The sequence below is a fragment of the Sminthopsis crassicaudata genome, chromosome 4 (genome assembly GCF_048593235.1).
Source record: "Sminthopsis crassicaudata isolate SCR6 chromosome 4, ASM4859323v1, whole genome shotgun sequence".
Classification (NCBI taxonomy): Eukaryota; Metazoa; Chordata; class Mammalia; order Dasyuromorphia; family Dasyuridae; genus Sminthopsis; species Sminthopsis crassicaudata.
Window position 1 is genome coordinate 324,197,443 of NC_133620.1, and position 15,480 is coordinate 324,212,922.

Below are 15,480 nucleotides of genomic sequence, written 5' to 3' on the forward strand. Positions count from 1 at the left end.
CTTTATAATAATTTGCTTCCCCTCTTCTTAGGGATATTGTTCCTTCAAGAAAATTACACTACCATAATTCATGTAGTTAAAAGCTTACCTAAGACCCTCTGGTTGACTAGTTTGGCTCTGCTACAAGAAACTAGAAACTTGGAAATAATTTAATCAGTCATAAATAGGAAAAGAAGGTTACAGTTGATTTCTGGCTCTGATACAAAAGTGTTTTCCCCCCCTTTTTTTAAATTGAAGGAAAAGACTAAGGGACAGCTAATTTACACAGTAAATAGAGTATTCGTACTAGAGTCAGGAGGACTCGAGTTCAAGTACTGCCTCTGACACTTAACTAGTTGTGTGAGCTTAATAGCTACCCTCCCCCCCAAAAGAGAAAATGATACTCAGTGACTGTGGGAAAAGAGGGGCAAAAACAGCAGTTTCCCATTTCCCAAGCTATCCTCCCACAGCTAATGGTGGTTAAAACTATAGCAAAGAGAATTAGACACATATGGGCTCCCTAAGTGAATATCCTGATATTTAGCACCCATCTGACTTTTTACTGAGCTACAAAGGTCATAAATGGAATTACAGATATGGCATAAGAAATTACAATAATCTATGCACTTCCTTTATTGATTCACATCTCTTTTTACAAATCCTACCAGTTTTTTGGCTTCATAAATAGAACAAAATAACTATATAATCTTCATAATTTACAGTTTAAAGGCAGGAAGGGGGAGCAGGGCAAAAGAATAGGAAACATGAATTGAGGATTCATCAGGCATCAAGGCTGTATTCCAATTATGACTAAACTTTTATTGAATACATAGTACATACATGATATCACATTGATTATAATGGGGTTACATTTAGTAGAGGGTAGATATAGCAACAAACTTGCAATCTAGAAAGAAATCAGAAAAGAAAAAGATAAGAATGTGTTTATATGTACTGTCTTTTAGGAGGGATGTCTCAAATAACCTTGTAACTCCTTCAGGAAATAACTACCCCAGGTTCAGGGTAATTAGTAGGTCCACATTCTTAAAACTGAATTTCAAAAGCCCCCACAAATATGTTTTACCTTTAATAGTTGGCTAAAGGACTCAGTTCAAATTAAAGGCATTTGCAAAGATGGTTTCATAGGAATCCTCATAAAACTCAGACCTATCCTTTCACAAATGAAAAAAAGAATCAAAGACAGATGTGGATACACACAGAGAGAATACACAAGCATATATATACATATAGCACTGCAGGGTCCTGAATATTGTTGTTTATTTTTAATGGTTTTCTCATGCTGCTACCCTTGGTATAACATCTATGCTGGGGACATCGCTTTGCTAGACTCCCTAACTGTTTTCCCTTTATAGGTAAACTCTCAGCTACCAATACTCACTTTTTTATCTGACTCTGAGTAGCATAGAATCTTCTACTCAATCAGATACTCCATAGCAAACCCCATTACCAATGGAGTTAAGAAAGGAGAGAGAGCAATCCTTTTCACTATGTAATTTTTAAAAAGCACATGGGAAACATCAAAGACTTATTCTCTCTCAAGATCTGGGCAATTTCTCTATGCTGGCCCTTTTCTCAATTGTTAGGGATAAATTTCTTTCCAAAACTGACACACTTAAAAACAAAAACAAAAAAACTACCAAAGTTTTTAAGCCTCCAAGCTAGATTTTCTGAAATTTTATCAAATTAATAGAGTAACTACTTCATATCCACTTAAGGAGCAACAAATAGTGAACACTTCTTTCTGTTTTCTTAATAAATGACTAAAATCAGTTTTAGATCTCTTTCAAATGAGAAACTTGACTCATATTTTATGGAAAGAACAGGCCATTCCCTCGTCCTCATCTCTTATCACTCTTCTGCCAATTTGCCTTCCTTTTTTTCTCTTTCATAGGATGAAGTGACCTTACTCCTTACTAAGACTAATCTCTCTATATTTTTCAGGAGATTCCATCTCATCCTGCCTTCTCCCCATTGTGCTCAATACATTAGATTACGTTGTTCATTTATCATTGTGTATTAGGTATCTATCCAATTAGTGTACCACTAATTTATTTCTTAGCTGGTACCAGATTATTTTGATGATTATCATTTTGTAATATGATTTAAAATCTGGTACTATAAGCCACCTTCAGATAGATAGATAGATACCCTTAATATTGTTGATCTTTTGTTCTTCCAGATGAACTTTAGTTTTTTTCTATCTATATGAAATACATATTTGGTAGTTGAATTGGTATTACACTCAATAAGTACATTAATCTAGTATGAATTATTATTAGCTCAGTCAATCCATGAACAATTAGTATTTCTCCAATTATTTAGATCTGTCTTACTTACTTTTAACTGTGTTCATATGACCCCCGAATTTGTCTTGGAAGGTAGACTCCCAAGTATTTTATGGTGTCTACTATGATTTTAAATGGTATTTCTATTTCTGTTTCTATCTTTTCTTACCAGTTTTTCTTGGTAATATATAGAATTGCTGATGATTTATATGCGTTTATTTTATATGCTGCAACATTGCTAAAATTCTTAATTGTTCTATTAGTTTTTTAGTTGATTCTTCATGATTCTTTAAGTATACCATCACATAATATACAAAGAATAATTGTATTTTTTCCTCATTTCTTTTACTTATTTTCAATAAGTACTAGCTACAGGGCCCTGTCTCCCCCATCCTGGAAAAAAAAAAAAACACCTCTCTCATTTGATCTTTCCATCCCTATTAACTAATGTTCTATATCTCTTCTGCGTTTTATAGCTCAGCTTTTCTAAAAGGTCATCTATAATAGGAACCTCCACTTTCTCTCCTCTCACTCTCTTCTTAACTCTTTACAATCAGGCTTCTGATCTCATTCTGCTGAAACAGGCATTCCCAAAAGGTATCATTGATCTGTTAGTTGCCAAATCCAGTGGCCTTTTCTCAACCCTCATTTTTCTTGATCTCTTTGAAATCTTTGATACTATTAATTATTATCTCCTTCTTAATATTTTCTTATCTCTAAGTTTTTGGGATATCACTCTCCTGATTCTCCTCCTGCCTACATGGCCATTCCTTCTCTTTTCATTTGCTGGTTCTTCTCCTAATTCATGTTCTATAACTGTAAGCATCTTAGGAATCTCATTAGCTCCAAATAATTTAATTACCATCTCAAATCTATCTATTCTGCCCCAGCTTCTCTATTGACTTTTAGTCTTTCTAAGTTGAGTGGAAGGACTCGATGTAAGGGCCCCTAGTCAACCCACAATATATAGAGGAATATGTTAATAGCTTTCAGTTATTTTGGAGGTAGCATAGAACAATGGAAATAATACTGGATTTAGAGTTACTACTTATTATTAGTGTGACCTTTAGCAAATCTCTGCGATGAATTTCTAATTATCTATAAAAAGGGGGTGACCTAGATGATCTCTAAGATCCTTTAGACCTGAAAGCTATGAGTTTTCCAGTTTAATAAATCTTTCCATAAACTGTTATTAAGATATTTCAGTAAAACCCCTTATTTTCTTCACAAATGACCTTGTGAACATATATGGGGGAAGTATTTAAATTTAAGTTCTCATAAATATAACAGGACATAATAGTGCCAAAGTGAAGCAGTTAGCCTCCTTGCTGTTAGTCTCCCATTGATTCCTTTTAGGACATACACTCAAATAAGCACGTCTTGTCAGCAGGAAAGAAGCAGGACTAGCAGAGTTGCTTAGTAGGAATGAATACTGGCTCCATCTCTAGCTTACTCATACACTATCAAATAAAACCTTGTTTCCCCCCCCCCTGCATTTTCCACTTAGGATTTCATTGTCCATTTATGTTTTGCACTTTGAAGTATTGTGAATTAAAGACCACATTCTGATTGGCAGTTCAAAGTGCTCAAAGCTTTTCATTAGACTACCAGTCAGTTGAGAAAGTATATCTGCAAAATTGCCTTGATGAGCTTCAGCACTCTGGATTTTATTATATCTTAGCCAAAAGAAAAGAGAAACATCAGGAAGCTTGGAGGGGGCACAGACTTTTCTACATATCATAACGGTGACATTTTGCAGCAAGGAAAAAGAACAGGCAATTGTTAACATTAAGATAGGTACTTAAGGGTCATCCAGGGTCACTTAGGTTAAGCTAACTTTTGCAATTGAGTAACACCTCCCTAACCAGAGAAAATGAAATAACTTGATGTTGTAGAATCAGATGAGAATGATTTCAGTATGTGACCCCTTGATTCAAGCCAAATAGGACAGTTTTAACCATTAGTACTATTTAAGCTAATCTATTTTCTACAGAAGAAAAAACGATTAAATCAGAATCCTTATTGTCCCCCCCCCCCCAATTATCTGAACTCTGGAAATGGTAGCAACTCTCAAACAGAATGCATCAAATAAAGTATTCTCAGCATCCAAAATGCTAGACATTGTAAGGTGTAACCACTTTTAAACACTTTAGCAGCATCCCTGGCCAAAAAGGAATTAATGAAGTGGTTTGTGTCAAAGGAGAAACTTAAACTTAAAAACAAAACAAAACAAAAACAAGCTGTTCTTAGGAGGAAGCAAGTCTTATTTACTGTTATATCTCTTTCAATATTTGCTCTATAGAGGGTACTTAGTAAATATCAATTATAAGAATGAGCAAATAATAATAGGTTTTCTAGCTTGCCCTTCATTTTTCTTTTTCTCTGTCTCTCTATTACCTGACTTTTGACCATCTAGCTACACATTGGAGATTCTATCTGGACAGATCATAGAATGTCAGAGCTAGAAAGGCCCTTTTAGATCATCTAGTCCATCCTCCTCAATTTACATAGGGGGAAAAATGAGGCCTACAAGGTTATCTAAGGTTGCTTATGCCACAGGTCAGAGAAAAGATAAATAAAACCTGTTGAGAATAACAATGATCTGAGAATGAGAATGGATGATTAGCACTTATGCGATGATGTGGTCATAAGGAAGGTACTTTGCTTTTTGTTTTTTCTTCATTTTCTACCAAGTGAATGAAACATTTTTGCAATTGAACTCCTAAGGAGAAAATATCTATCATCTTACTTAACTTTGTTAGAGAATAGAACTGACATTAGGAAACTGATGTAGTTTCTAAGGAATAACTCATTTAGTGTAAATACACTTTGTCATGAATATTATTCACAAGATATATTTAGTTCTTTTTCTAATTATTTTTGTAACCAAATCTAAGTTCATATGCCACATACACACATATACCATAATTACTTTCACTTCCATCATTCATCCAATAAACATGTATCAAATACCTATTATGTGCCAGTAACTATGCTAGGTGCTGGGGATTCAATCTTTAAAAAAATAAAATAAAAAGGAAAAATTTTCTTGTCTTAGGAATATTACATTTTTATGGAGGTAAGAGACAGAAAGAGGAAAAAACCAAATAAAATGGCAATGAAATATATAATATATGCAAAACAAATATGAATTCTTGAGGGGGGAAGGTTCTTACAATTGGCAGATCAGGAAAATCCTTATTTAGGAAGTGGCATTTGAGATTATTGGAGGTGGCATTTGAGGTTACTGAAGTAATCTAGGGATTACATGAAATGGAGTGAGAAGGGAATGCATTCCATGGAGGTTGCACAAAGATCAGCTTCACTGGAAAGTAAAGCATATGAAGAGAGTAATATACAATAAAGCTGGAAAGCAAGTCTGACTCAAGAATCTACCTCTGAATAGTTAAGTAACAAACTATGATAGACTATCTAAAGGATTTAGCAAACAGTTCAGTTCATCCGGAAAAAAATATAAGGAAATTTAAACCCTTCCTACTCTTTTTCCCTTAAACAATGATGATCTCTGGACTGCCAGGAAATATCAGCAGCAATGACAAACCCATTCAATGGGTACAGGGACATCAGGCAACCACAGACAGAAACAATCATTGATATTGGAAGCTATTGTACAAATGCACAAAGCATATTTGATAAGATGAACATTGTACTAAAATCTAAGGAAGATACTTGAATAGATGGAATAGGGTCCTTGACCTCAAGAATCTATAAGCCTATAATCTAGGAGGTTTGGCAGGTTTGACAGTAGCCACATCTCCACATATAAGTATATGCATATGTATATGTATATATATTCACCTAAAAATTTTATAGATGCTGCCACCAGTGGTAGATAAACACACTATATATACATATATATATATATATACACACACATATATATATATGTATGTATATACAAATGTGTGTATATGTGCATGTATGTATGTGTGTTTGTACATATGTATTGTCTTTCACCATGTATTAATTTTACATCCTATCAATTTACCCAGTTCACCTCACCTTTTGCCTGGTATTATTGACTCATTCCTCACCATTTGGCCCAGCAATCTGTACAAAGGACTTGAAAACTGGACCTCCTTAACTGTTTTGTTTTTGTTTATTTTTTCTGAATCCATTTCTCTCTGGAATGTCTATTCTAATGCCTAAATGGATTGATGGGTGACTGTGTGCAAAGTAGATCATGTAGCCTATATGTATATCAGCTAGTCCAAATCATGTTTCAACTTCATATGCAATCCAGCTTTTCACTCTTGACATTCCACATTGCCCTTACCTTTTCCTACTTTCCTAGAAAAAAACTCCTTTCCTTAGTCTTTTCTCCCCTCTTTCCCTTTAGAATATAAACTTCTTTAGGGCAGGGACTTAATTTTTTTTTATTATCTTCATATCCACAGTGCAATGCTGCATAAATATTTTTGTGTTTATTATTAATTTTATCCAGGATCATATGGGGAAAAAGTCATTTTGTCAACGTACCTAAATGACTCACAGTGCAAGAGGCATTTTGCTTCCCTAGGCAGCTGTTAACTCGTCATATGGAAAACCAAGGCATAGGTACTCATCCACTAGCAGGTTAAGTTATTGCAAGTTCTATTCAGTCAGCTTTATCATTCTGTTTAGAAAAAGTCAACAAATCAACTGGATCAACTAGATTTAGAAGCAAGAAAATTGCTATTTACAAAGCTGAATTTCAACTCCGTGTATTAGTCCCAGGGCCACCAAAAAAAAAAAAAAAATCAGGTTTGAGATGCAGAATAACTACTTATTATCATCTGTCATTTTCACTAAAGATGGGAGCTTTTCCTTAGGATTCAGAAACACTTGGAGAAGTAAGAAGTCAGAATTATCTGAAAACAAGAATCCTTTTAATGCAGTAGAACAAATTATTTAAGCTGAAGATTTTTTGAACTAAAAAAGAAATAAAATTCTTGTGTGGATAGGTAAAGTTGAAGAATCATACAATTTATAGCTAGATTAGGCTTTAGAGATTATTTACTCCATTGCCCTCATCTTACAAACAAGGGAAGTGGAGCAGAGAGAGAAATCACTTAATGAAATGACCTAGGGATGGAGTTGATTAGCCAGAATTAGAATGCCTGTTCTCTGACCCTAAATTCAGTGCTATTTTGCCTCCATGACAGAGATGTTTCTCAAGCAAATATATTAGAACAGCCACATCATATGTATTTGCTCTCAACCCAAGATCCCATGTTAGCAAGTTATCTCCAAATACGTCCTTTCCTTGTAAATGAGTATCTAAGTCCAATTCTTCTTCCTGGCAGCTTCAACTGGTTATCACACTCTTTTTTTTTTTTTTTTTAATTTTAAGGTTATTTTATTTTTTGTCACTATCTTTTTATTATTAGACTCATGTAAAATATATCAATTTCTCTATATCTACTTAGCCATTCTTTCTAATAAAAATATAAAGAAGAGGGGAAAAGGTTAGTAAAACTAGCAAACCCATGAATAGTAATATCTGACAATACATCCGATATTTCACATTCACAATTCTGAAATTCTTCAATGAAAAGAGTTTAATTTTCTCAACTCCTCTCCAGGATCAAGCTTAGTCTTCTTATAAACTTGAGTATAACAAAGGATCTAATAGTAAGTGATTCAAACTCAAGTCTTCTGACTTCAGACCAGTGATTGGTTAATTGTTGAACTTGGGTGAAAGTTTATTTTTTCTACAAACAATCCTCAGAGTATGCATGACATGAGGAGAAAGCAAATTGGAATGGCAAAACCAAGATTAGTACTAGGTAATTATAGTAATAGTAACAATGGCTTTATGCTTTATAGAGTGAATTCCTCCCAATTAAGTGGAATAATGAATAGTTTCAGTCAAGTTGCAGGATATGTCATAAACTCACCAAAATTAAAAGCATTTCTACATAGTAATAACGAAACTTAGAGACAATAATAGAAAGGGAAATCTCATTCAAGATAACTAAGAAATCCATAAAATATCTTGGAGTTAATTTACCTAAATACTTGTAGGTATTAGTATTTAATACTAATTATTAGTATTAATAAAGAAATAACAACTTAAATAATTAGATGATTATTTAGTGCTTATGGTTGTGAGTGTTAATATGACAAAAATGACAATACTATCCAAGTTAACTTATAGATTTAGCTCCAATCAAACTATCAAAGATTTATTTTGCAGAACTAGAGAAAATAAGAATAAATTAGTCTGCAGGAACAAAACATATACATAGACCAGAAGAACCAAACATGTGGTCTTCAAATACTTTAAAATGTAACTGGGGGGTATGGGAGGTAACAGTCTTCTACTCCCAAATACTAAATATTACCGTGGATAAAGCACAACTCCTAGAATCAATACTAGAGTTCAATTGACTAGCTCTGTGACCTGGGCAAATCACTTAACCCCGATTGCCTCATCTCCAAAAAATATAATTGGGAAATAATTTTTAAAATATATAAAATATAATAAAATAGATTAAATCACATTTTAAAACCAATTAAATAAGTCACCCTAAGGATCCCTATGTATGGCTTATTGGCCCCTATTTCTATTCAAGGTTGACACCATGCATGTAGACTAACAAGAGAAATAATGAAAACAGTTAGGAATGAAGGGGGGGAATAACCAGACATCAAACTATAATATGAAGAATAAACATCAAAACCATGTAGTACTAGTTTTAAAAACAAACAAACCAACAGAAAAACAGATCATTAAAAAAGACTTGATAAGGAAGAATAAAAAATAACTGAACTCAATAACCCAGTGTTTTAGAAAACTTCTAACAGTAATTACCTGGGGAAAAAAAAACTCCTTACATGATAAGAATAGATGGGAAAATTCAAAAGTAGTCTTGAAAAATTAGTTTTAGATCAAAATTCTATATCATATTTCATAATAAAATTATAAATTGATATTTTTCTTAAATATTAAAGCTCCATACCCACAAATAAAAAAAAGTCAATCGTATAATTTCACAGCTACAGGCAAGGAGTGAATCCTTAACCAAAAAAGAATAGAAATGACTATAAATAATAAAATAGATAATGTTAATGCATGAAATTGAAAATTTTCTTCATGAATAAAATTAATGAGGATGAGAAGGGAAGTGGTCAATTGGGAAAATAAACCAGTCTGATAGTCAAAAAATTATAGATACTCACAATCTAACAGTAAACCAAAGGAAATTTACTTAATGAGATCAAAAGAAGGACATTCAGAACAGGGCAAGAATATTTATTGAGGTAACAAACTTGATCTAGAAAAACAAGGTATCCTATTTGGTCATGTGGCTCATCTTCCTGTTTGAAGCTCCAGGAAGATCCTTCCTGACCACTCCCTATGTTAGCTTTTATTCTGACAACCAGGAATTTAAATCAATAGCCTGTGTCTCACTTCCCTGAACTAATCAAGTCTCGAAAGCACTTTCAATGTCTTTTAAAGAAAATCTAAATTTATTTGAACAGGGTAAAGCTAGGCCAATGCATGGTTAGGCACAGGGAGAGGGGACTGTGGTAGATATTCTTCCTACTACAAACTCTAGTGGTTGTCCTAAAAATAACATTAGCCTTTTTTTTTTTTCCTGTTTTAAAAGTGCATGGACAACCTAATGAATGAAAATTATCTTCCTTTAAGATGATTTCAGGTCATAAATTAGCTTCCACCATAGATAACATTAGTACATTCAATATGGATTTTGACCTTTGAAATATGCCTCACAATTTCTCTCAGTTATATATTCAGTCCTAATCCATCTGTTCACTTTGATATGATTCTGAAAAACTGTCAAGGCCCTCGGCAGTAATAGACAAGATTAGAAAATTCAGATAGCAGCATAAGGTTGCCGTTGTTATGATGAGTGGAAATGAGTAGAAAGTCCAGTGTGTGCAGTTCTCCCACCCACTTCACCCCATATTCAGAAACATAACCAAAAAGAGATGAAAACTAAGTAGTTCATTTGCTTCATCATTTGTGTCTTTTGTCTGCCTGTGGGATACCACATGAACCGTGGAATTAGAGCTTGACAATCCACCTGTGATGTTTGTAACCACGCCAACAATAATCCAAAGCTTTTTAATGCCAAGACAATTAACAAAAATGTGTAGCCAACTAGCATTCACTCCTGCAGGACCTGAGTTCCATTACCATGGACTTTTTCCATTACTCTTCCATTTATACCTGCTTTCTTCAATCAGGGCTGATCCAAGGTACAGCAAATTGACCCTAATAAAGTAGCAGATAATGTATTTTGAAGTGTTTTACACTACAGGATTTAGAAAATAGAAGGGATAAAAGCATGAGCAGTCAAAAATAGTTTGTTAGGTCTGGGCAGGCTCAGAAAGCTCACAACGATTTAACTCATGCTTCTCTATACAAGACAATTTATTTGTCTACAAGATCAGGGAGACTATTGATTCTCTCAGCTAACATGGAATTCACAAGTGAAAATTTTTGAGAAAAAGGATCGGTCAGAGCTGCAACTAGAAATATTTTCACCTGAGATAAAAATAGATGGGAGTGAAGGGGTGTGTGAGACAATGAAAATACAAAAGTCAAGTCATATAGTTGTGCCCATAGTTGTTTCAACCTTGGTACTGTCACTGTCTTATATCCCAATTCATTTCAAACCATTTGGGGACTCAACCCACAAGGGCTATAACTTAGAAGATAAATGGTCCTTCAAGAGATGAATCATGGGGGCAGTGTGAGGAAAGTATGAGGAAAGCAGTTATCATGGGAAGAAAGTATACTTTTCTGGATAGAAATAACCTGAGACACAGTCCCAGGAACTCTGAACTGATGAAGTGGGTCTCCAGGGCTCTCCATTGTAGCATCAGCTATTGATTATTCCAAAAGAAAGTGAAACTGATCATTCCTTTAGAACATAGAAAACCCAGTGACAGTTATTCCAAAAAAAAAAAAAATAACAGTGTGAGATATGCTTATGTATAAAAAAGGAATGAGAGGTCCCTTCACATGTACTGTTTTGTTGTTGAGTCCTTTCAGTTATATCTAACTCCTTATGATGCCATTGGGAGTCTTCTTGGCAAAGATCCTGGACTTGTTTGCCATTTTCTTCTCCAGCTTATTTTGTAGATGAGGAAACTGAGGCAAACAGAGTTAAATATCTTGCCCAGGATTTCATACTCCAGCGAGGCTTGATTTGAACTCAGGATCTCCTAACTCCTGAATTGGTGCTCTAACCACTGAATCACCTAGTTGTCCTCATGGACTGTCCACCTATCTCTAAAAAATACATTTGGGGCCCAGATGACCTTTATTTAGCTTGCCATAGATGCTGTCCACTTGAACAGTCAGATTAATTATTTTGTCTGATGTTCATTTTTAATTTTAGCTCTTAGTTTCACTTAAATCTTTGCTCCCTGAAGAGATAAGAGTTCCTCCAATGGTGTTAATATCCCAAAATTTGCATTTAAAAAGATCTAAGATATTAAAGTACTAACTAGAGTTTAAGTGCATCACTTAAACTGTGACTACAAGAGGTAGGAAGGGAAACCAACACAAGAGTCAGGCAATCCAAAGCAGGGTTTCTGTGCTGAGGCCAGACTAGATGTGAGCTACCTTACATGAAGCTTTGTAATGAAAACTTCTGTTAACCCTTCCAACTCTCTTGTTGTGCATGAAAAACCACTTTTAAGTGCAAAGGGAGTTGCTTCTCTCCAGTAAGGTTTTACCAAGAAGATGTACCCAATTTCCTCTTGCCCTCAGTCCATGGCTAAGATAACAGAGCTGGAAGGCAATTGACTCAATATCCCCTTCACTGTTTCATAATGATTACTGGGGTGAGCTTGGGTTACTGAAGATTATGCTAAAAAAGGAAAAACTGAAGAGGTCCATGTATGCTTTGAGGATGGGCTTAGGGTTGTCTAAGGCCAGGCCTAAACAAGTGCAGATAGATGCATTATCAGAAAGCTGGCTATTGAAGGGTGAAAGTTTTAGGTCACACTAACTCCTAAAACAATCTACTCAGATGGAGAGTGGGCTGAGAGTAAAAATGAAACACACACAGTGTACTTACAGGTCTTTTGAGATGTTCAAATATTAAAGAAGCTATTAACTAAAGTACACTCACTGTTCAATAGGCATGTGCCTTGAGCACAGAGTGTATTTCATAAAAGCAGTGTCTTTAGTTCTCCACTGGATCAAACTCTCTTTGGAAACAAAGTCAAAAGCTCACATGGGCCAGCTGTGAGAAAAACAAAGATGTCCAAAACATAAAAGAGATCTGCTATTAATGGACAGGAGGGGGAAAAAATCTATGTAAAGGTAGTATTCCACACTGGTGGAATTGTAGTTAGGGAGTAGGGTTTAAGTGGCATGTCTAACACATGCTGGCTATGTGGCCACTGAAATCTCTCAGCCTCTTGGTGCCCCAAACAAGTCTTTCAAGCAAACTTTCAGATTCCTATCAGGAGATCTTTACAGCAAAGAAATAAGAAATTTGTTTTGTTAATGTTGTTATGATTATGATTATTATTAGCACATCACAGACCCATAGAATTTCAAACTTGAAAAAAGCATTTTATAGCAGAGGAAGCAAAAACCTAACAAGGTGACTTTCACACTGTCATCTATCTAACTATTTAGTGGGAGAGCTAGCAATGGAATCTAGGTGTCCTAAGATTAAATTATCTCTATTACTCTACATAATCCATTTGTTTGAGAATCCCTGTGATATCACATGAAACAGTATTTGTTAAAGAATACGCATACACATATATGTGTGTGCACACATATGTGTATATGTATTTATGTATGTATGCATCTGTGTATATATTTCATTTCTGAATGTCCTGAATTCTATTTACTAAATTGCAATTTTGATGCATAGTCATCAGAAAGTTCAGGTTTTTCTAATAAAAGTTTCCTCTGGAGAACTAGAGATCATTATTGATCACAAAATAGAAGATTTTGATTACATCAAACTAAAAAGTTTCTGTACAAATAATACTAATGCAAACAAGATTAGAAGGGAAGTAACAAATTGGGAAAATATTTTTAAAAACAAAGGTTCTGACAAAGGTCTCATTTCCAAAATATATAGAGAACTGACCCTAATTTATAAGAAACCGAACCATTCTCCAATTGATAAATGGTCAAAGGATATGAACAGACAATTCTCAGAGGAAGAAATTGAAACTATATCCACTCACATGAAAGAGTGTTCCAAATCACTACTGATCAGAGAAATGCAAATTAAGACCACTCTGAGATACCACTACACACCTGTCAGATTGGCTAAGATGACAGGAACAAATAATGATGAATGTTGGAGGGGATGTGGGGAAACTGGGACACTAATACATTGCTGGTGGAGTTGTGAAAGAATCCAGCCATTCTGGAGAGCAATCTGGAATTATGCCCAAAAAGTTATCAAACTGTGCATACCCTTTGACCCAGCAGCGCTACTACTGGGGTTATATCCCAAAGAAATACTAAAGAGCGGAAAGAGACATATATGTGCCAAAATGTTTGTGGCAGCTCTTTTTGTTGTAGCTAGAAACTGGAAGATGAATGGATGTCCATCAGTTGGAGAATGGTTGGGTAAATTGTGGTATATGAAGGTTATGGAATATTATTGCTCTGTAAGAAATGACCAGCAGGAGGAATACAGAGAGGCTTGGAGAGACTTAAATCAACTGATGCTGAGTGAAATGAGCAGAACCAGAAGATCGCTGTACACTTCAATGCTGTATGAAGATGTATTCTGATGGAAGTGGAAATCTTCAACATAAAGAAGATCCAACTCACTTCCAGTTGATCAATGATGGACAGAGGTAGCTACACCCAGAGAAGAAACACTGGGAGGGGAATGAAAATTGTTAGCACTAATATCTGTCTGCCCAGGTTGCATGTACCTTCGGATTCTAATGTTTATTGTGCAACAAGAAAATGATATTCACACACATGTATTGTACCTAGACTATATTGTAACACATGTAAAATGTATGGGATTGCCTGTCATCGGGGGAGAGGGAGGGGGGGATAATTTGGAAAAATGAATACAAGGGATAATATTATAAAAAATATATATATAATAAAAAAAAAAGTTTCCTCTGAAGGTACTTTAGCAATTGGTTCACACAATTTTTCCTTTTTTTAATTCAAATAAGTAAGCATATATTAGGAACCTACCACATGAAAATACAACAAACCCTGCTCTCAAAGAAGCTACTTCAGTCTACTGAGAGAACAAGTAAGAAAATAATTACAAAATATGTGGAAAGTAAATATAAAATAATTTTAGAGGATAAAGGATATTAACAAATGGGAATATCAAGAAAGGTCTTAAGTAGGAGGTGAGGATTGAATTGAGCCCATAAGGGAGTTAATGATTCCCAGAGGTAGAGATAAGGAGTGAGTGCATTCCAGGCATGGGAAAATCTTTGATTTTGAGTGAATAAAATTCAATTTGATTCATTTCAATTTAATTCCACAAATATGTGTTAATTATCACTACTTATTGTCCAATATCCCTTTTGGAAAATATTTTAATTCATAAACAAAACCGAAAGACAAATGTGCTGATCACATACTCCCATTAAGTTATAGGCAATTTTGCAACTATGTCTTACCTGTGACATGTAGTTTTTCAGCTGTGACTTCTGCTTTCAGATAAATTCGTCCTCTTTTTTCTGTATGGTCCATTCCACAAAGGCTTGGAACATTTATTACACATTGTTTGTGAACATTCATATCACAGGCTGTAAATTTAAGAAAGAAACTATATATGAAGAGCAATATTACAATATTCACAGTGTTCTCGTTTCTGAATAGAAGTGACAAATTAGTTTTCTTATAACTTGAAAATTTGTTGTAATGTCTTTGTTCTTATAATAGACTTGTAGCAGGAATCTTTTACAATTCCTGGAATCATCTGTGTGATAAGTCTTATAATATATGTCCAACATATTTTTGGAGTTTACAAAAAAATTACCGCTATAAATCCTAAGAAGAGTTAATAATTGGAACCAATTGTCAGGTTTGTGATTTAACCTCCTCTAATATTATCTCTCAAAATAATCGTAATTTTCAATTGGATACTATTTTATGGAGTACTAACACTGATAGCTGTTAGGAGTACAAAATAACTTGGGTAGCAGAATGAAGAATACAGACAAACTAATAATATATGTAACTCTATGTAAATGA

At 34.4% G+C, this 15,480-nt stretch overlaps 1 protein-coding gene and 1 long non-coding RNA gene across 3 annotated transcripts in view; one reads left to right on the forward strand and one right to left on the reverse strand.

The window, feature by feature from the left end:
* The window catches only part of PRKCA (protein kinase C alpha), a 488,760-nt gene that overhangs the window by 110,929 nt on the left and 362,351 nt on the right, over positions 1-15,480 (reverse strand). Inside the window, exon 5 of the mRNA XM_074260570.1 lies at positions 14,904-15,032. Within this exon, the coding sequence (XP_074116671.1) occupies positions 14,904-15,032 (129 nt within the window). The remainder of the gene's footprint in view (positions 1-14,903; positions 15,033-15,480) is intronic.
* LOC141538773 (uncharacterized) overlaps positions 1-15,480 on the forward strand; it is a 180,433-nt gene that overhangs the window by 79,615 nt on the left and 85,338 nt on the right. The window lies entirely within an intron of this gene.